This window comes from Phalacrocorax aristotelis, chromosome 21 (assembly GCF_949628215.1).
Source record: "Phalacrocorax aristotelis chromosome 21, bGulAri2.1, whole genome shotgun sequence".
Taxonomy (NCBI): Eukaryota; Metazoa; Chordata; class Aves; order Suliformes; family Phalacrocoracidae; genus Phalacrocorax; species Phalacrocorax aristotelis.
The window spans coordinates 533,517-555,254 of NC_134296.1; the positions used below are offsets into that span (position 1 = coordinate 533,517).

General features: G+C 55.5%; 1 protein-coding gene across 1 annotated transcript in view; it reads right to left on the bottom strand.

Moving 5' to 3' along the window:
• Positions 1-21,738, bottom strand: part of LOC142067375 (voltage-dependent L-type calcium channel subunit alpha-1S-like) — a 61,360-nt gene that overhangs the window by 31,823 nt on the left and 7,799 nt on the right. Inside the window, exons 3-24 of the mRNA XM_075115951.1 lie at positions 15,887-16,026; positions 15,185-15,318; positions 14,451-14,603; positions 13,956-14,161; positions 13,011-13,114; positions 10,924-11,224; positions 9,978-10,063; positions 9,281-9,441; positions 8,297-8,522; positions 7,508-7,715; positions 7,057-7,177; positions 6,452-6,566; positions 6,233-6,326; positions 5,384-5,453; positions 5,014-5,146; positions 4,611-4,740; positions 3,812-3,875; positions 3,093-3,264; positions 2,573-2,660; positions 2,202-2,309; positions 1,302-1,354; positions 905-1,051 (exon numbers count right to left, since the gene is read on the bottom strand). Coding sequence (XP_074972052.1) covers positions 905-1,051; positions 1,302-1,354; positions 2,202-2,309; positions 2,573-2,660; positions 3,093-3,264; positions 3,812-3,875; positions 4,611-4,740; positions 5,014-5,146; positions 5,384-5,453; positions 6,233-6,326; positions 6,452-6,566; positions 7,057-7,177; positions 7,508-7,715; positions 8,297-8,522; positions 9,281-9,441; positions 9,978-10,063; positions 10,924-11,224; positions 13,011-13,114; positions 13,956-14,161; positions 14,451-14,603; positions 15,185-15,318; positions 15,887-16,026 — 3,014 coding nt within the window. The remainder of the gene's footprint in view (positions 1-904; positions 1,052-1,301; positions 1,355-2,201; positions 2,310-2,572; positions 2,661-3,092; positions 3,265-3,811; positions 3,876-4,610; positions 4,741-5,013; positions 5,147-5,383; positions 5,454-6,232; positions 6,327-6,451; positions 6,567-7,056; positions 7,178-7,507; positions 7,716-8,296; positions 8,523-9,280; positions 9,442-9,977; positions 10,064-10,923; positions 11,225-13,010; positions 13,115-13,955; positions 14,162-14,450; positions 14,604-15,184; positions 15,319-15,886; positions 16,027-21,738) is intronic.

A 21,738-nucleotide genomic window follows, 5' to 3' on the forward strand; every position in this document is an offset into this window, starting at 1 on the left:
GCTGGCCTGGCAGCAGCTCGGCCCCGCTGCCTCCCCTGCCAGCTCTTGTCTGGCATTAATCCCAACGGAGCCTTTGGAGGCCCCTTGGTGTCTTCCCTGGGGGGCCTTTCTCCTCGCCATCTCTGGGCCAAGGCAGGCTCCCCGCTCAGCTCTTCCCCCTCAGCCCCAGCAAGCGTGGCCTGCCCAGGCAAAACCAGCTCCAGTAGCAGCCACGTGCCTGCCGCCTCTCAGCAGGAGCGCACCTGCCCGGGCAACAGCCACACGCATCTGTGGGCTCCTGCCCCACGCGCCACAGGGCTGTGCGGGTGGCCAGCTCTGAGCTCACAGTGGTGGCTCTGACGTCACACTGGGGCTCCCCAGGGCTGAGCCGGGAGGGGCAGAGCGGCTGCTGCCGTCCCAGGCGCTGGGAGCCCGTGCCTGTGGGCGCGCTGAACCCTGCCACGCTCCCGTGCCAGGCGGCTGCCTGGCCTGGCCTGCCGGGCAGGGTTCCATCTCTCCTGGGCACCCCCGGGAAACCAGAAAGGGTGCTGGAAAGGGGGCTTTGCTCTTGCCCCACGAGACAGCCGCTTCCAGCAGCGGTTCTCCTCTCGGAACCCTTTTGTGGGCCAAGAAGAAAAAGGGCCAGTAGACCGGAATGTGCTGTCAGGCGCCCAGCGGTACATCTGGTTAGCAAGGACTGTTTGTTTTCTTGCCCCTGCTGGTTCTGCCTGGGACATCCCAAATCCAACAAAAGTGGGACAAGGCTGCTGATGACCTTGTCAGCTCCACAGCCACTGCCAGGATGGCTAGCCCTGCTTTCAGCCTGGGCAGCTCTTCCTTCTTTACCATGGTAAAGGCCTGTGGCAGTGACCTGCTCCCAGCACAGACCAGTCCCTCAGCAGGCCCCGTGCTCCACCAGACTCACTCTGGCCAGCCCTCGAAGGTGGAGACAGTGAAAAGCGACATCATGGCTGAGAAGACGTTGTCGAAGTGGAAGTTGCTGTGCAACCAGACACGCTTCTGTAGCTCAGTCTGTGTGGGGTCCCCATCCACGTAGCTGATGAAATAACCCCTGCGGCAGAAGCGATGCAGTGGTCACCAGGCAGGGCCACCGTCAGCCCACCCGCTGCAGCACTGGCCCAGGGCTCCTTGGTCCCTGGGAGTGGGAGATTGCCCTGTGCTTGTTTCTGATTTGGTGAGGGAGAACAGCATGAGGCTTCGGCTCCACTTTTTGGATGCAACATCCCCATGCAGGAACACAAGTGGCCCCCTCCCATCCCTGGCCACTGCCCTGCTGGGGCTGAGCTGCAGACAGCTCTTACCTGCACTCCTTCTCCATCATCTTGGATGGATCTGTGCATCTATAGAACTTGCCCTGCATTTAACAGAGATCAGAAGAGGCTACGATTTTGCTGTGACTTCAGAAGCCCTGGGGAGTTCTGACTTTTTCACAGCCCACAGTCAGTCCCTACGCTGCCTCTGTGCTAACTCTGGCCCCTGCCTCTCACCACCGCTGGCTTCCCTGCTTTGCATGCCAATGCAACCCAGTTCACAGGGTGTTGCAGGAGCCATGGCAGACCTTGGGGTCAATCCCAGGCTGAGACAAGTAAATGTTGCCTAGTGTTGGGAACAAATCTTCCAGAGCCCTGAGCTGAGACCTACCTAGTTCATCCTATCTGGGAGCCAACTATTTGGAAAATAGGGAAGAAAGCGGTAACCCTAGAATTAACTAAAAATTAAGGTATGCTGACAAGTCTGCTCAGTCTGCAGGGTGTCCTGAAAGCTCTCCCCATGCCAGCCGGGAATTTAAGCTCAATTATTAGAACAAAGCTGAGCTTAGCCAGAGCCAGCTCTGCCTTGGAACAGCCAAGGCCCCGAGAGCAAGAGCGGTGCTGTGAAAAAAGGAAACAGTTTGCATCCAAAGCGCAGGGGAAGTCAGAAGCACTTGCTGCCTTCAAAAGGGGAAACTGAGGCACTAAGTGGGGTGAGGCAGCCAGACCCCTTACATGTGCTGTCTGGACCTGACAGTATCCTGGGTGTTTCCTGCCCTCCTCCCACTGCAGGGTCTTCTGCCAGGAGGTCTAGTGCAGGCAGGTCTTCTTGCGGAGCACAGATAGTACAGCCTGTGCTGACCTCAACACTGGGAGACATCATCCCCAAGGGCTATGTCTAGGATACACCTGAGCAGAACATCTCTCCTGCCCTCCTTAGACACATCTCACCTTGAAGAGCTGGACCCCGATGCAGGCAAACATGAACTGCAGCAACGTTGTGACGACCACAATGTTACCGATAGTCTTGATGGCCACGAACACGCACTGGACCACGTGCTGCAGAGGTCGATGATAGTGCACACATGAGCATGCCTGCTGCAAGCCCCTGCTGCGTGTCCCACACCCTATCACTGCACAGATGGGCCCCAGGAAGAGCGGAAGCCTGCTGCGAGCAGTGGGATGGGGCAGACCCCTTCCACGGATGGGGAGTGGGAATTGGTTTCCTGGCACCGCAAACCCCGCAGGGCATGATTCATGCCACATAACCTCTCATGAGGACTCCCACGGACCGAGGACCCCAGCCTCAGGCTCCCTCTTACCTTCAGCCCCTTTGCCCTGTTAATGGCTCGCAGAGGCCTCAGTACCCTCAGCGCCCGGAGAATCTTCACCACTGAGATGGCACTGGACCTGAGGAGGAAGGTAGAGCTGCGATGGGGCAATTCCCCTGCCCAGGCCAGCCTGGCACAGCCCCACCAAGCAGCCATGGAGGCCAGGCTGGGACCAGGGGGTGAGGCGCAAGGGATGGCAGAGACACGCGTAAATCGCTAAGCCACCACCCCACATAAGGCCAAGGGACACAGGCAGCTGGAGAAAGCAGCTCCAAGGTGAATTCCTACCCAGATCTTCCCTTTTGACACTCAGGAAGTTTGCCTCCCTGCCTCCCAGTTGTCCGTGCCCTGTCCCCCTAAGCATGACCTCATGGACACTAACACATGGGCTAATGTCCGGCCCGTGGGCTTGCTGCTCCTTCTCTATCCAGCACAGAGAGCTGCAGCACCCCAGCTGCCCTGCCAGGCTAAACAGACCAGTGCCCACCCTGCGAAGTGTGGAGGTGCTTACTCGATTCCCATGGAGATGAGGGAGACAGCGACCACCAGCAAATCGAGGATATTGAAAGAGTTCCTGCAGAAGGAGCCTTTGTGCAGGAAAGCACCATAGGCTGTCATCTGGGGAGCAGAAGGAGTTAGGAGAGAGGCCAGGCAGGGCTTGGGGACATGGTCCCTCCACAGCCCTGGGGCGGACAAGGCATGAGGGGCTTCTCACAGCTCCATGGCCTGAGCGCCCTATCCTGCTCAGGCCTCTGCCTCTGCAGCCAGGCAGGAAGCTGAATCCTCTATACCATACTGGCTGGAGACAAAACACTTCCCAGTCATTCAGAGGTCATAAAGAGGAGAAGAGTAAAGAGCCTTGGAGTGGGAGCAACATGCAGCAGCTGCTTGAATTACTGTTTTACTCCACAGACTTCCATTGCTTCCTCTTTCTCAAAGTTTTTGTTAAGGGCATGTCAGAACTGAAATGCTGGTGCCATGGCCCATCTGTCCCTGTGCCACAGCACAGCTGACTTGGCTGCCTGACCTCACTGGAGGGGACACGTGGCCACTGGGGCAGGTGAAGCACCACCTAGACTGCATGAACTCTGGGGACACGAGGATCAGCCAGCACGTTCGCCTCACTGGGACCTCAAACTTGTGCTGAAAGAGCATGAATGCCCATGGCCAGAACAGTCTATACCCATGTGCTGGGTCATGCACACAGCCAGGGCCACGGGGCAGAGGGACTCACCTTCAAGATTATTTCAACTGTGAAGACAGAGGTGAAACCAATGTCAAAGTATCCCAGAATCTGGGGACAGAAGCACCAGAGCCAGATGAGATTTGGGTGACATGAAATGCTCCAGTGTGTTCAAACAACCTGGCACTGTGGTTTTGCCCCCCACTCTGTGGACTGGGGAGCCCATCTAGCTCAACAGAGCCTGCAAACCCAGTGCCAAGAAGAATCCTGAACTTTCCTCAGCTTTGCTGATTCTCCCCAGCGCCTGACCCAGCCTGCAGCCTGGGACCACGCTCTCCGTTTCCAAGTGAGCGAGGCTTGACCTGATTCACTCGAAAGCATCTGATGCCCAAAAACACTGAGTGCCCTGGGAAGACCCCCCAGTCCCTGCTAGACACTGCACGGGTGCAGAACCATTTGTGCCTTGTGTGGCTAGACCTGTGGCTCCCACTGCTCCATGCCAGCAGCATTTCAGGGTGCTGCACACACCAGCGGTCCAGACTGGAGACATCCCTATCCCCAGTAAGCCTTGAACCAAGGTAATCTCACACTCCCTGTCAGGTGGATCTCTTCACCCAGAAGTAAACTGAGACATGGAGGAGTAAAAACTTGTCCCAGCTGTGCCCTGAACGGACAACAGAACCAGGCTCTCCTCCCAGAGTGTATTGCCCTCGCAGAGGCAGGCGTGAAATCACAGCTACCTGCCTAGGCAAGACATCTGGCAAGCGGATCTCTGCCTACCTGGGAGCTGGGTGTCTCCATGAGGTCTCCCCCACCCATCCCAACCCTTCACAGCTACTTGGGCACCTGGTTGCGGAAGGACTCGGCCCGGATGGGATCCTCAGCTGCCAGCGAGATGCTGCTGAGCAGAATGAAGAGCAGAATGAAGTTGGTGAACCAGGTGGCATTGACAATTCTGTGGCACAGCATCTGAAACCTGCCAGGGACAGAAACGGCATGAGATGCTGTGAGGGGCCAGAGGGCCACGGTAGCCTGGAAGAGGGTTATGGCTAAACCTTGAGGACAGGAAGGCCCAAGGCATGAGGGGATGTCTGTGCCAGCCCTTCCACAGAGAAGACCTTTCCCAGTGAGCTGGCTCCCTTCAGAGCCAGCTGTTACACACCAGCAGGACCCCACTGGGAAGGGTCGGTGCCAGAAGTACCTGGGCCAGGCCTGGCTCCACAAGGCAGGGAGAAGGGTCAGTGCCTACTTATTGGTTGGGCTGAAGATGAAGAAGGAGCTGGCTTCAGGCATGGGCACGGCCTTCTCTTTCAGCTGTAGTTCTGCGAGTGGACGTGGCCGAGGACTCAGGGGGATTTCAGGCTCATCTTCCTCATCATCACCTGCAGGGTGGCCACGAGGAGGCAAAAGGAAAGAATCCCCCAGAGACAGAGAGGGAATGTGACCTTATGGACAATCCTCTGATCCTGTGATCCTTATTTGGCATCTGTGCCAGAAGGACCTCAGTACCCCGAGGCAGGCAGAGGGTCACCACATCCTTTGCTCCTCACACAGCCAGGGTGCTGGAACCGTCCCTCCCTAGTGCCTCCCCAGCTTTCCCTGACACGGACACATCTTACCTGGGAAGTCTGCAGAAGGGTAGGGGTCTTTGATCTCATTGACATTGGATTCAAATTCGTCCACTTTCAACTGAAACAAGGGAGAGACAGAGAGGAGGACATGCAACCGCCTGTGCCAGTATTGCTGCCAAATGTTGCACGTTGGCCAGACCCTGTCATCTTGGAATTCCGTCATGTGGGCAAGCAGCGTCTCTGCATTTGCCCTGTACAGCACCCAGCACATGGAGTCCTGGCAGGGTGAGGGGAAACACCTCAGGGATGCTGCAATCTGAGCAAAGAGCAATACCGAGAGGATGGGACAGGGGAATGTGTGCTGGCCAAGAACCTGGGGCCAGGCACCTATACCATGGGTGGAATAAGACATGGGGTGACTCCTGGGTGAGTTCCCATGGGCATCTCTGGAAAATGAACAGGGAAGTAGCTGCTGGCCAGATGCTTATAAGAGGCAGCTCAGCACACAGTCAGCACAGCTGTACAGAGGGTTTTGCATTCAGGGGCTGCTGGTGTGGACGTAACGGAGGTATGGGGTGCTGCTGACCTGCTCTGCTCCCCTCCACACTGGTGTGCACCAGTGCCCGTCTCAACCACTGACAACTGACAACTGGCTGTGGCCAAGGAAATGAATCAGAGGAAGAGAATCCCCAGCAATGGACCTTTTTCACCAGGCAACATGTCCTGCCTGGGCCCAGAGAACCCCCATCACCAGAGGATGCTACAGTGAGGAGCGATTCTGGCCCAGAAGAGTCCAGACGCAGGCTGGCTCCAGGCCTTTGTCAGTTCTGGATGGGGGGAGGAGGAGCCTGGTCCCCCACCAGGAGCTCCCCAAGGCTCAGCCCCACCAGCACTGACCTTGGCTGTTGTGGGAATCCCTTCTCCCTTCATTTTCTGCTCAAGCTTCTTTGCCAGCATCTGCTTGTCATCTTCAGATTTCTCTGGGTAACCTCTGAATGGAGAGGAGGGGAGAGCAGGAACTGAACTCTGGGCAGGGTCACGGGTAATGCCGTTCTGTGCCCTTGCACCAAAGCACCTGATCTGGGAGCTCCCGCTGCCAGGGACGACAGCACTCACCTGGACATCTTCCGCCGCTTGCGTTCCTCTGCTTTGGCCTTCTGGGCTAAGGTCAGGCTCTCGGCCTCAGCCAGGTTATCAACTGCAATGGCCAGGAAGACATTGAGGAGGATATCTGGAGGGACAGCAGTAAGGGCATTAACTCGGTTCATGTTTGGAGGATGTGGCCAGAGCTGCCCATGGTCTCCAGGGTGCCCTGAGAAACCTTCCTGCAGTTGAGCCCTTGAGAGAACCCTGGCTGGTGATCCCTAACCCTGCACCCATCCTTGCAAGTACTGAGCTCTGGGCTGGCCGCCCTCTCTCTGCCTTAGCTCAGTCCCTCCAGCTCAGTCCTGTTACTGCATTGACCGATGGCTGAATCTATGCCTGCCAGTCATCCAGACCTGCCCCGTGGGGTGCTTTCCTCCAGACCCCAGACCTCAGCCACTACCAGTGCCAGCCCTGAAGCCTGTGGTATGATCCCCTGCTGTTCAGGACTGAAAAGCTTAAGGCAAGCACTGAAAAGCTTAAGGAAGCTCCCCTTTCCCCCCTGCATAGCCCCGTTTAGCTGATGCTATGGGGCTGGGTACAGGGAGCCTGGGCCTGGCTTCGCAGGCAGAGGATACAGTTCCCACAAACAAAGAGGATGATAAAGTAGATGCAGACCAGCATGCCAGGAAAGGATGGGCCCCCATAGGCCATGATCCCATCGTACATGATTGAATTCCGGTCCTCTCCAGTCAGGATCTGTGAGCAGAGCACAAACAGGGACTCAAGAGCCCCTGCAGCAGAGCACGGCAGAACCCCACAGCTCAATCCTGCCCTCGCGGCTCCAGCCCCAAACCCTCACGGCCCCTAGAGCCCCCTGGCCAAACCCCACCTCCCTGCTCCAGCCCTGCACCTGCACTAGTGCTCGTGACCCCAGTTGCACTTACCTGCTCCTGCCTCAAAGCCATATCACCTCTCACAGCCCCACATCCCCCTGAGCCCCAGCTCGTGCCAGGAGACCCACAGCGCAGGCGAGACTCCCCGCACGCCGTCCCCCAGCCCCCTGCTGCACTTCCCACAGCCCCATACCTGGAACACACTGATGAGGGCCTGGGGGAAGTTGTCGAACGTGCTGCACTGCACTTCCATGTCCTCAAAGTCAAACTTGCCCCCAAAAAGCTGCATGCCCAGCAGTGCAAAGACAATGATGAAGAGGAAGAGGAGGAGGAGCAGCGAGGCAATGGAGCGGACTGAGTTGAGCAGGGAGGCCACCAGGTTGCTCAGGGACGTCCAATACCTGGGGAGAAGAAAGTCAGGAGTGTGTGGGAGGTGAAGGAGGGTGAAGGCTGTGGGCAGGATCAGGTAGGGGTAGGTAGGTGCAGGGAACAGACTGTCTGGTCCAGGGGAATGTGCCAACAACCCAGCAACGGGGGCTCTGAACCAGCACCGCTCACAGGCTGGGCACTTGGACTGCTCCAGGCAGGCCCCAGGAGGTAGAAATGAAGATCCAGGAGTGGTGTGACAGGCAAGACATCCTGCTGCCTGCACGCGGCACCAGCAGGCAGGATGGGGAAGGGGCATGAGCACACAGCAGGTTGGTGCCAGAAAGAGAAACCAGGAGTACTGGCCCACAGCACCTCCGTTTACAACACCCCGGAACCCAGAGCAAGAGAGGGTCCCCAGGAGACTTCCAGCAAGCCCTGCTCTGTCCTCCTTACCACTCCCACACCATGTCCTGGAGACAGAAATCCCCAGCTTGGCCTTGTTTCTCCATCCAGGAGAAACCAGCTCTGCTCACGCTGCAGCCCTCCCCAGGGACAAGGCCAGTGATGCCTAGGGACCGCAAGCCCCCAGTACCCACAGAGCTCCGTCCCCAACCTGGTGATCTTGAAGATGCGGAGGAGACGGATGCAATGCAGCACGGAGATGCCCAGGGGTGACAGGCTGCCAAGCTCCACCAGGATGGCCTCCAAGATCCCCGCGCACACCACAAAGCAGTCGAAGCGGTTGAAGAGCGACATGAAGTACTGGCGCAGGCCCAGTGCGTACATCTTCAGCAGCATCTCAGCCACAAAGAGTGCTAGCAGCACCCAGCTGGCATTGTCTGGGGTGGGAGATCCAGTCCATCAGAGCATGGACCTCTTAATCTCAGCACGGCACAGCAGGAGGGGAAGGAGGGCAGTGCTGCTCACCTCCCTTCTCCGCCCACCACCGAGCACTGAGCTGCCGCTGCAGCAAATGCTGTTTTTCAGGGAGCATCACAGGAGAGGAAGATGAGGAGAAGGGTGATGTGCAACTGTGTGCTTGCACGTGTGAGAGTGCGGCTGTACTGTGCGTGTGACTCTATGCAGTGCGTGCATGTATACCGTGCATAGCTGTACTCCGTGTGTCTGCGGGTAGTGTGGCTGCACGCATAAATACATGTGACTGTACTGCGTGAGTGCAGGCAATGTGCGTTTGTGTGTACTATGCACGTTCAGGTGTGAATGTACACACTCTACCTGTGTTCACCGTGCTCACCCATGTGCCTAAGAATCTATATGCTGTGCTTATATTATTATCATCATTATTATTTTTATATATAATAATAAATATGATTTATTATTATACACACGTACTATGTACATAATAACAAAAACTGTATGCACCACACGTTCAGTGTGCAGCTGTGTGACAGTGCAGTGGGGATAGTGTACACACACTTGTGTGCAGGCTGTGTTTGTGTGCATGAGCAAGCCTGCATGCGTCTAACAGCTCCGGCACCATGTCTGTGTGGCTGCGCACGCACAGTAAGCGTTCACGCATGTCTCCAGGGCAGCAAGGTGTCCCGGGCCCTCCTGCTCCCTCAGCCTCTTTGCTCACCTTGCACCCGTGTCAGCCATTCTGGCTGGAAGTGGTGCTCAGAAGTGATGGAGAGGGTGTTCAGGGCCACCAGCAGGATGACAAGCCAGTAGAAGAACTTGGACTTCACCACGTCCCTGCACTTCCTACGAAACATTCGGTTCCAACGCCTCCACTGACGGCTGGAGAGATGGCCAAAGGGTCAGCAGAGCCAGCCAGTGGGTCCTGCCCGGCCCAGGGCTGTGCCTGCAGACTGCAGAGCAAAGCCACCCCTGCTCCCTGCTCCCTGCTCCCTGCTCCAGGGGCCTTTCCTGGAAAGGGCTGAGGAACGTAACCCTGCCCCTGCCACTTGGTGCATTCACTCAGGCGTTGCTGTTCACAAACACCTCCTGGCTCCTTTTTGGCCTACAGTCACCTCTGGCTGGCTGCTACAGGCCCAGCTCCTAAAGCACAAGACATGCTGCGTGGGCCACGAGAGGATGCTCGGAGCCTCGTCCCAAAGTGAAGGGGTTGTTCACCTTGACGTGGCTTTTTGCCAGCACCAGAGCAAAATTCCCTGTTTGCTGCCCGCAATGTTTGCACCTCCTCCTCAGCACACAGCCCCTGGCTCTCCCCCAGAAACCAGTGGCTGACAAGAAAGCCTGGCCCAGCCAGGACAGCAAGTGAGAGACTGGGCAAGCCCACGTGCAGAGCAGCAGATGGTTCAGCCAGTACGTACTCACAAGTAGAGAGTCCACTTGTCCATGCCTTCAATTTCATACAAGCTCTCCGTCTCTGACCCTCCTTCATCCGATGGCATCGTACCTATGGAGGGGACAAGATCCTGGGCTTTCCTTGGAGCCCTTGGGAGGAACATGTGGGAGGGAACCTCTCCCTGGAGCACATCGTGAAGAGCTTCCCCATCAGAGATGGAATCAAGAAATGCCACTCCAGGGAGACAGCAGTGAGAGGCTGGGCAGAAGGTTTTAAGTGTCAGGTGCAAACCAAGTAGGAGGCACCAGGAACACCTGCCCTGCAGCAAGAGCAGCAGCAACCCAGAGAGGCAGCCCGAACAGACAGCGGTGTGCACGTAGGCTCCCCCAGCGCAAGGCACTCCCAGCACGGAGAAAACTGGGGTCAGTTGTGACCTGAGCAAATGCTGAACCGCAGGAGGTTTGTAAGAGCACTGCTCACAGGTGTGGAAGAGGCGTTTTGTCTTTCCACTGTTTCCCAAGGCTCTTTGCACACATGTATCGGCTCAGCTTGAGGCATCAAAAGTTATTTCACTGGGCAGGGTGGCCTAGCACATACAGCGGCTCAGTGGCAGAGCATCCCAGGCCTTGCTGAGCCTTTGGCTAGACGCTTGCATATTCGCCTCCCTCCCTGAGCCACTTCTCATCCCTCAAAACGGTCAAACAATGGCAAGAAATTCATGCATCTGTCAGTGTGCGAGCTAGTAACCCTGCACTCTGCCCCTACACACAAAAGTGCACGTTCCTCATGGATTCTCACGGCCATTTCAAATGTATTTTGCCAAAGGAGTCCTAGGCCTTGCTAGCAGTCTGCAAATTTTAAAGACAGTGGTTGAGGTGGAGATTTAGCATGAGGGCCAAGTTACAGCTAGTTTGGGTGAGAGTCAATAAAATGATTCAGGAAAGAAAAAAAAAAAAGAGGAAGGTAGCTGTTCTGCAGAAGTCAAAGCTTTTTGTTTCATAGGTTTTCAAGCAAAAGAAGTCTTTGTGACTTCTCCAAAGGTCTCCACCCTGCCTCTCTAGGATGCTCAGTGTTAGGAACCCAACCCTGATACTAAGGGTCTTTGACCAAGCAGAGCTGGTACCTTCTCCCCTGGTCCGGTCACTGTCCATGACCTCCGCGTGGGTGATCCAGTCCATGTAGCCCTTCAGATCCTCCTCCAGCTGCTGCTTCTCCCTCAGCTTCTGAAACGTGCCCCGTGACTTGGCCTTCTCACGCTCTTTGGTGAACTCGCTGGGACAAGGCAAGCAGCAGAGTGAGACTCAGGAGGGGGACGGCGCAGGGGTCAGGTACCACAGCCCTGTGCCAGGCCAGTCCTTGTAGAAAGATAAAAGCCTGAAATACCTTATCACTCAGTGCTACCACTAGATTGCTCCAGTGAATTTCTTCTTTCTTGGCCCTGTTCTGTGACGCAAGACCATGGGGACCATCCCCCGATGCCTGATGGCAGGCAGGGTTTCTTCCCCACCACTGGCTGCTCACTGGGTGCTCCTTGCTGCAGGGTGCTGTGGTTGGACAGGCCAACTAACACCAGAAGTTGGAGGCTGTGGGAGTTCTCTAGCCCTGCTAAGGATCAGGGCAAGTGGGGTCTCACCCATCTGCGGGGCAGAAGGCTGCCCCATCCTCTCCAGCTCTCCCTGTGGGGCAGGTGAGCTCATCACATGGCAAGCGAACAGGACACTCTTCTCACGGTAACATGGAAAAGACAGGTCTGCCAGTGCAGGGGGTCCCACTCTTCTCAGTCTTTTTTAATGAATTTCTTTTCTCTCCTGGTACCTGGCTGGACTGTAGATCTGCTGCCCAGCCGGTCTGGCGTTGCCATGTGTTAGTAATAGGTCTCAGGCATTATAACAATAATTAGACATACTAAGCCTCAGGAATTGTCAGGCCTTGTCTGGATTTTCCTTACCTCAAGCATATTTTAGCTATATTTGCAAAAATATTTCAGAAACTTTTGCTGTGCCTGCAACTCACTCTACGATCAGATGACTACAGTCCTGCTGTTATAGCCAACTTCATGCAAGGGTCGGGTGCCTGTGATCTGTCTTGCGGTTTTGAGCTTGTTCTAGTTATATTAATACCCAGTTTGGTTTAACCTTGTGCAGGTGTATGGTTCTCGCCACAGAAGGCGGCTAACAAATCCAAGTAATACAGGGTATAACTAACCCTGTGAACCAACAGAGACGATGAGTGTGAGCCACTTCACACGCACAGGACTGAAACATATAAAAACCACCCTGAGCCTACACAGAACTGAGGAGAAAAGCTACCCTCACTCACCAGAACAACGCACGCTTCCCAGCAACAAAACCAGGATGCTGGCACCCCACCACAGCAATGCATAGTAGGCTGAGCGTGGCACCAGGGATTTTGCACGTGGCAGCTTTAACTGTACTACTATGGGAACTAGCACCGACTGAGTCATTTGGCACAGAAGTGTCAGGATCATTGTAACCAGACTGATGATAGCTCATTGTGGTACTTGGATAAGACTGTTGAAGCATTAATTAGAGTAACTAAAATTCTCTTGGATCCCCTGCATTCCTAACAAAGGTGGTTTCCTTAGGTTGGCCATGAGGAAATCATGTGTGCTCACAAGAGGACAGCAGTGCTGTGGGTACCCGTGAGAATGAGTGTCTCGACCCACAGCCATGGTGTAAAGACTGCTGCTTTGAGCTCCCTGCTCAGCTTCTTTTGCTGTGAGTGCTGGCAGACCACACTACAAACACCTAATATCGTGCTCCATGGCTGTGTTTGCTGACCGCTGCTTGTGCTACAGGGAAAAGATTTCTGTGTTAGGCGTTGAGCTAAAACCTCAGAGAGTCATGGACACTAGCACAAAAAGTAACTCAAGGCTCAGGGTTTCTAAGCATGCAAAAGCAGGGGAGAGGAACAGCAGAGGAAAAGGAACAGAAACTTTTCCAGGCTTCCTTCTTGTATAATTAAAACCAGCCAATGTCCACGCTCTGATAACGCTCACTGATCTGCCGGCAAAGAGAAAGGACGGGGCGGCACTTACCCACTGAGCACCCCCAGCACCAGGTTGAGGACGAAGAAGGAGCCAAGCAAGATAAGGCTGACGAAGTAGATCCAGGGCCATTCATTCCCAATGGCATCATTCACCTGGCAAGGAGAGAGGCAGATGAAGCATCCTGAACACAGTGCCTGCTGTCTGTCTCCCCTTAGGGCTCCCTCAACAGCCTCTGGGAGCTTTGCCCCCCCCTAAAATGAGTGCTTGGGATGGTAGCAGCTAAACCTGACTCTGAGCTCTGCCGCCTTATGACTTTGCATCAGGTTTTTGTGGAGGTAAAGCGAGACCCAAGCATTTTGGGGCAGATATAAACATCAGCCCCATGCCTAAGCCTCAGCAAGACAGTCTCCCAAGGACTGCAAAACATGGGGTTTTGCCGAAGCACCCACCAGCCAGCCGTTGTTGTGCTCGGCCTGTACCCCTTCACAAAGGTGGGAGCTGGAGCACCCTCCTGTCTACCTGGAGAGCAAGGACAGCTTGAGCAGTGCCTGCAAAGATGCAGAAGAGGTGCCTGGTGCACTATGGGATGTGCATCACCGCATGAAGCTTGGTGGGGGCAGGATGTCTTTCACTGGCTGGGAGGCCTGGCCCTGCTATGGGGACCTGTGTCCTGGAGGGAATTCCTCGCCCTTTAGAGGGGTTTAGATTGGCTATGAGGGAAAATGTCTTCACTGCAAGAGCGGTCAGGCATTGGCACAGGCTGCCCAGAGAGGTGGGGGAGTCACCGTCCCTGGGGGGGGTTCAAAAAAACGTGTAGAAGTGACGCTTGGGGACATGGTTTAGGAGGCCTGGGGGTGTTGGGTTTGGGGTTGGACTAGATGATCTCAGAGGTCTTTTCCAACCTTAATGATTCTATCATTTTATGATTCTCTGAGGCAGGACCAGCAGTGACCTCTGCGAGCTGGGCACCAAGCCGAAGCTGCTGGAGCCTACCCAGTAGAGGACTTCGGTCCAGCCCTCCATGGTGATGCGCTGATAGACAGTCAGCATGGCAAAGCCGAAGTTGTCGAAGTGAGTAATGCCGTCGTTGGGCCCCGGCCAGCCGCTTCGGCATTCAGTGCCATTGATGGTGCAGTGTCGCCCGTGGCCAGAGCTGGTGCATGGGGCTGGCTTCTCTGACACCACCGTGGCAATCACATCTGAGGGGGAAAGCCGTGGTGTGAGCAGCAGGTCAGGCCAAGTAGAGCAGGTTCCAGCACTTCCCAGCCTCCTGCAGAAGCTTTCCAAAAGGGGCTTTTCCTTTCACCACCTCCTCACACCACGTACATCACCAAGCTGTGTGCTGTACCAAACATCCTTCAGGCCTGCCACACTCCCAGGCCTGACGCTGGCAAGACCAGACTTCCTGCCACCCGCAGAACCTCTGTGGTCCCCACAGCAGCCACACAGAGACATCTCTGCCGTATCAGCCCCCCGCCACAGCCCCACCTGTCCCGAGATAGTAGCAGGTCTTGTGCATCTTGCCCTTGAAGAGCTCTTGCCCAACTATGGCATAGATGATGATCATGAAGAGGACCAGCAGGGCGATGTGGAGCAGGGGCACCATGGCCTTGATGATGGAGTTCAGGACGACCTGAAGGCCTGCACCGAGGAGAAGGGAGAGGAGGTCAACCACTTCATAAACAGCTTTGGGTGCACCTTGCGTTCCTGTCAGCCCCTCTGACAAGCAGCCTCTGAAATGCCCCGTGCCAAGGGAAGAGGGGCACAGGTTGGTTGGGAATGAAATCGCTGAAGCAAAAGTCCCTTTCTCTACCCACCATAGAGCATGTGGAAGGCCTCAGCAGAGCCACGCACCAGGCAGTGCTGGAGGCTGCTTCACGCCCCTCCATTTGTTCTGGTGCTCTCATCCTGAGCTCTGGGAGAAGGAGATCCCTGCCCTGAGAAACCAGAGCGAGGTCCCAGCCCCTTTCACCCTGGCCACCCACAGGTGCTGACACTGACCCATGGAGGGAGCTACATTTGCGCTGACCTGCAGATCCCCAGTGCTGACAGTTGCAAGCTGTGGGGATGAGCAAGAACCTGTGGCTCCTCCACGCCCACCCTGTGGCTGGGCTTGACCCAGCAGCAACAAGAAACCTGCCCCGTGGCCCCCCACCCTGGCCAGGCACAGGGGTTCAATCCACCCGCCAGCTCTTCATGGTGGCAGGGTGCCCAGCACCCACTCGGCACTCCGGACACCAGGCGCAGGGGTCTCAGCACACGAAACGCTCGCAGGGCCTTCACGTCAAAGCCGCCTTTTCCCCCTGAAGTCCCTCCCTGCTTCGCATTGACCTGCTCCAAGGTCATGGTGATAAGCCTGAAAGAGCCGGGGCACAGAGCAGGGAAGAAAGGGGGAGAAGCAGAAGGAAGGACAGGGAGAAAGAGAAGGGCGTGAGGATGGAGACCAAGAAACCTGTGCTAAGGAGTCAGTGCTCTGCAGGCAGGGAAGAGAGGGACAGGACTCTGCCAGCCACGCTCAGCCTGACCCAGGGAACAGCTCTTGCTAAGTCCAACTCCTGGGCGCACTCGTGGCTGGGCACCCCTCTGCGCACTCACCGCTGACCAGCGGGGGGCCCTCCCACCCCTCGTGCCCAGTGGACCCTCTCCCCGTGTGCCAAACCCCAGATGACTCCATGGCACTCCCATTCTCCAGGGCAAGGAGACCTGAAAGGCGTTAAGGAGTCAGACAGGAAGAAACAGGAGTGAGGGAGGATCCCCGGGGATATCAGGGCATGAAAAAGGGGCCCGTGGGAGCAGGGCATGAACTGAGACCGCAGGTTGCCCCCAAACCCACTGCAGTCACTAGAAAAATCAATGTAGCTGATAGGCTGTGGACCAGGCCTTGGCACAAGCTGGGCACCAGCAGCTTCCCCTCCTTGCATTACCCCAGGGACACGATGGAGAAGTCGAGCACGTTCCAGCCGTTTTGGAGATAGGCATCCGTGTGGAAAAGAAACCCGTAGGCAATTATCTTGAGCATTGCCTCAATGGCAAAGAAGATCAGGAAGGCGTATTCGATCTTCTCCTGGGGATTGGAAAGGCAAGCAGGAGAGGATGCTCCGTTAGAGCAGACTGTCACCTCCCTTGGCATCACCACCATGCACGGCTGCCCCCCCGTGTGTCTATGGGTTCGGCCCCTACTGCCAACCCATCTGTGATCTCCCACACGCATCGGGCAGCGCTAAGGCTACCCTGGGCAGGAAGGGGTGGCATGCTGAGCCACCACATGCCACCCTCTGGCCCGCGGCGTGATCCCCTGCGTCCCTTCAATGGCACGCTGCCAGGACCACATCCCTGGGCTACGGAACCTGCTCTTACAAACTACACCAGCAAAGCCACCACTCACTTCCCAACCCAGCGCCCAAAAGTGCCTGGCCCAGGGCACTGCACATCTCTGGCTCTCCTGCCTGCTGCCCCACCCTCCCATACTCCCATAGCCTTCCTCCCGCAGGCAGCACTGATGCCTCCTCCTCATCCTCTCCAGCTGAGGCTTGCTGGGTTTGTTCTGGAGACACCACAGAGTCACCATGGGGGAAGCCAGCTGCACTGTGGCTTCCCTCTGCCCTGGGCTCCCAGGGAAGTGAGGCTTTGGGCTCAAGACCTTCTGCCTAATGCCATATGTCCGCCTGGCAGAGTGAGCTGCTAGAAGCTGGCCTGGGGTCTCTGCTAGGCAGAGGTGTTGTGCCCACTCCCAGGTGGGACCTGGCACCCCACTGCAAGGGCTTGGCACAGCCCTGCAGCCACATGGCCCAGAATAGCTCATCTTTCTCCAGAGCACATCCAAGAGCCCACCTGGTTCTGCCTGTCACTGTGATCACTGCCCTTGCTGCTGACACCCTGTTCCAGACTGGGATTAAAATCCCTCCAAGGCACCCAGATGGATTGGGGTATTTATATTTCTGGTCTTCCATGGCCCCTCTCCTCCATCTGCACCCCATGACGGGCAAAGAGCATCCCTGCTTGGGCTCTGCAAGGAATTGCACCCAGAAAGGCAGAAACGTCTCTCTGAGGCCAAACTGGGGAAGGCTGCAGTGCTGCAAGCATACCTTCCTCCCAGGGTCCCTCAAGCAACCAGGGCCAGGGCTCAGACAGAAGCATTGCTTGCTCAATTACCGTGTTCAGCAGCAGTGGCTGTGCCAAGTCTCCCTGTATGTCTGTCACCCATACAAGTGCCAGTTCCTTGTTGGATCTGAGGGCAGCAATGGTAAGAGCAGAGACCTAAGCATTGTGTTTACTGGTGTTATCAGGGTTCTGTCTTCAAGGTTTTACCTAAGGCAACTCGATGCCACTCACCTTCCTGTCTTATCAGTGACAGATCCCCCCTAGTCTGTCCCCAAAAGCCTGTCCTTGGAATCCCAGACATACAGATACAACTATCGTGAGGATTATTTCAGGTATGGAGGGACTGCAGAGTTGCACCAGCAGCCAGTGGTGTGGTGGGGGATCTTCCCTGCTGCAAATGGAGGAGAAATGGGGAGCCCACTGCAAGCTACAGCAGCTCTGCAGCTGCCAAGGCCCAGGCTGGTGAGGGTCAGGATCCAATCTGGAACCCCAGCATTGCAAAAGCTAATCCCTTGCCCTGCTTCATCCAACAGGACAGAGTCAGGCTCCAGGGTCTCTGACTGGCAGGGATGCCCCTCTAAAAAGCACTTGCCCAGAATCAAAAGGTGACTTGCTGTTCCCTGGAGGTCCCTTTCAGAAGCCCAGACCAGGTGAGTGCTTTGGCCGGCTCCAATGGTGTTTGCCCACCATGCGCAGTCAGTGAGCAGCAGGTTTCAAACCTGGCCCATGGCAGGAGGCTGCTTAGGAGAGGGTGGCTGGGCTGCCTGGCAGAGCTGGGATTGGGTGTATGAAGAGCCCAGCCTTCAAAAAGCCACTATAAAAAGACAGAGGTCTTTATAACACACCAGGCTGCTACACACACACATGCTTCAACCATGTTAGGGGACACAGAGTAACCCGACCTGCGGCTGCCGAATGAGCCACAGAGCAGCAGGAATAACAGCGTGCACCACGCCGATGCAGTGCAACATGACACAGCTCCAGCCTGCTCAGCAATGTCGGCTCCCGGCCCCTACGGCCACGCAGGGCTCTCCAGAATGGGCACCAGCCCCTTGTCCCTGGTGTCTCCTCCCAGGGAACGGGGGGGCAGGGCTTGGCACCTGGCTGGTCAAAGTGGGGGATAGATGGTGAGGGGACAGTGTGACCGTAACAAATCCAGATAGCTACCTCTGCTTCCCTGCAGAGACATCCGTGTGGAGCAGGACTCCCAGCAGTCACATTCCTCCCTGACCCCTCCAAACTGTCCCCAGCCTCCTGCCCTCCTCCGTGCCCCCTGTTCCTGCTCCTGCACCATCAGCCCCTGCACCTCCCCCTGAGCCTCTCAGTCCCAGCCAGGCCCTTGCTCCGCTTTGCCCTGCAGCCCCAGCCCCCATCACCTCTGCTGCCAGGCTGCAGGGTGGCCCTTGCTCTGGCTGAGACAGTTGTCACAGATCACAGGTTTGAGGCTGGCCAGGATGTCTGGAGATCACCTAGTCTAAGCCCTCGCTGCTCAAAGCAGGGCCAGCTTGTAACGGGTTGCTCAGAAATTAGTCCTTGCAGGTTTTGAATGACTCCAAAGATCCCACACCCAGCCTGGACAACCTGTGCCAGTGTTTGACCACCCTCCCCAGTAGAAATGGTCTTTGTACGTGCACCAGTGGGTTGACCAGGATGCGTGCGTGGACTGCCTGCACCAGTACATGCAGGGCACGTAGCTGTGCTGCTGAAGTCTTTCATAAGGGCTTTTTAAACACAAAACACCCTTGCAGCAACCATGCTTTGCAGAAGAGAGTAGCTGTGCCTTTCTTCCATTCCCCTGAATGTAGTGAGACAAGCCCTGCAGATCTGAGAAGAAAAAGGGGACAGGACAGTTAATGAATGCATGGGAACACAGTTACAGCAATCTCATAGGCTCCCCTTCCTTTGGAAATCAAGATAAAAATGAGGGCTGGAGCAGAGGAAGGCTCCTTTGAGTACATGGTGGGAACCCCTGGTACCCTGCATGTCCGGGAAGAGACACTGAGAGAAACACTTCTGTTTCTCACAGTGGCCTCTGTCAGAGCGTGGGGAGTGCTTGGGATGGCAAGAGGTGCAGGAAAGAATTTGGCAGAGTTTTTGAATCGTCTGCAAAAAGTTTTTAGAGCAAGGGATTGGACTAGATGATCTCCAGAGGCCTCTCCACCCTCAGCTACTCTGTGATGCTGTGATTTTCTTGCCATAGCCCCCAGCCACAGCTCCTTCTTTCCCATAAACACGTGACAGACCTGGGCTTGACAAACCCCAGGGCCGCAGAGATAGGGACCGAAAAAGCAATAAACCATTCCAGCAGCTCTGCAAGCATGGAGGAGCCAGGCCCTACGAGTTGTTCCCCATTGCGTCTCCCTCACTCACTGTCCAGAGCTCCTCATTGCTCCATGTCCCTTCCCCGCACACCAGCTGCACCACGGCTGGTCGGGTGTCTGTGGGACTCATTGGTGGCATTCCTGAGGGTTGTCCCTGGACTAGATGCCCTAGATCTGCTCAGTTTGAAAAGGCTTTGCTGGATGCTGCCACCTCAGCCAGCAAAACCATGGACAGGAGAATGATTTGGAGACAGCACAGACAGGGGCTCAGCTGCTGCCTGTCAGACCCAGGGTGTAGAGAACCCAACTAGAGGAAAAGAAATCCAGGGGAGCTGCCGCTGTTCCGCCCTTCTCCAGGGCTGGGAGCAGATGGTCAGCAAGGTCCCTTCAGAGGAAGCCTTGCTGCAGAGCTGGAGACCACGGGGCATCCTGCTTGACGGGGCAGGCTTTGGAAGCTGCTGTATTTTTTACTGGCATTCAGGACAAGTGGTCAGCTCTGCTGGCCAAACTGGAGGGTGAGAGCTGTGTATCGGTAACGTGCAGCAAAAGTCACAGCTGGGATCTGTGCAAAGGGGAGGTGAAATCCTCTCGCCAGCTCTGTACACGGGGGAGGAGCCTGAAAGAAGGCAACCTTGTGATGGCAGGTCTGTATGTGAAAAGGCTGCTGGGGTGGCCGAGTGCCCGTGAGTAGGGCCAGGACGGGACAGCAAGAGGGACATCAGAGGGGCCTGGCTTAGCTGCCTACCCAAAACCCCAGGTTGAGCCATGGAGGCTGCTAGGCCAGCCAAGTCACAAGCTGGGCAGGGTGCCGGTCCTTGACAGCAGCCCCAGCCCAGAGCAAAGGGGAGGATTGAGGCAGGGGACACTTGTACAGCTGCATCTTTATGTGCCTCTCTCAAGATGCTGGGTAAAAGCAACTGCAGTTTCTGAAGTCCCATGCACCGAGTCTGTGCGTGGAGATGTGCGGGCGTGTGGTCTATTCTCACAGCTATTAGAGGACCCCAGGAGATCAAGGGTGACCCAAGGCTCTAGGAAAACCCCATGCAGAGGCCTTTCCTGCAGTGAGTGACCCATGCCAGCCTCAGGGGACACCCAACTGCAGGTACTCACGCTTCAAAACCAGCACTGGATCAGCAATCTCTGCTCAAGGACTGCTAGACACAGGTCAGCTGCCTGAACACAGCTGTTTTCAGTGCTACTGGAGATTCCCTGGGCTACATGAGACAATCCTGGAGCAGATGACGTTACACAGGACCCACAAGCAAGTCACAGGCCTCCAGAGCCACAGATGGAGGTCTGGGACACCTGCAACAGCATCAGACACCCATATTCCTGTAACCGAATTGTGCCTGGAGCTGTGTTCAGGTCACTGACCCCTGTGGCTGAGGTACAACCCAATGCAACCCAAAATGGCAGGATTTTTGGAAGCATATTCCTCTATATGAAACATCTGTTCTACTTAAACATAGAGCCATTATCTGTGATACTAGCAGACTGCCTACACATAGGCCGTCACCTGTGTTATTAAAAGTGTCTTCTGTACAGCTTGAGCTCCAGCTCCGTCCCCCACTCACCAGGCCCCATGCTCTACCTGATAGTTTTACAAAGCACACGGGACTCAGCCCAGCTGCTTTTGGATGCTCTGAAAGGGTGGCCTCCCTCTGAGCCCTTGGGTCCCATTGGTGGGGAAAAGCAGGTACGTTAGTGCGTGCAGCATGTCAGCCGCCACCCATCAGAACTGCAGGAGCAGACCAACTGCCCTACAAGACAAACCCTACTCTAAATTTGCCTTTATTTCTCCGTTGACCGTAAATGGAGTCCAGGCAGCCAGCTCACGTGCAGACATCTGTACTTTCTTGGGTGAATCCCTTTGAGTAACCTGCCTTGCTAAACACATTTCTGAACTTGCCTGCTCCTGGGGCAAGGCCTCTAATGAAGGACAGCGTGTTTTGGAGCTCACCGACAATTTTGAAAACTCAAGTCAAAGTGAAAATAAACACTTTGAATTTTTGATTGAGTTGGAAAGTCAAAATCATTTCATCAGCATCAAAGACAGTATTTTGATTTCATTAGAATTAGACAAAATTAGACAAAAACAGCATTACAAAAAAATCTTCTGGATTAGAAGAACTCTAATCTAAAAAGAATAGGAATGAAAGATGTTGAAACTAAACAACTGTATTTTTTCCAGGATAAAGTGAAATGGATTCGTAGAAGATTTACAGGTTATTAAATACACTTTTGTCACCTCCCAGAATGAGTTCTGGTTAACAAAGCTTTCATGAGACTAATTCTAAATCTAGTGTAAATGCTGTCTGCAAATCTTCACTGGGTGGTCCTGGAAAGACACAGTC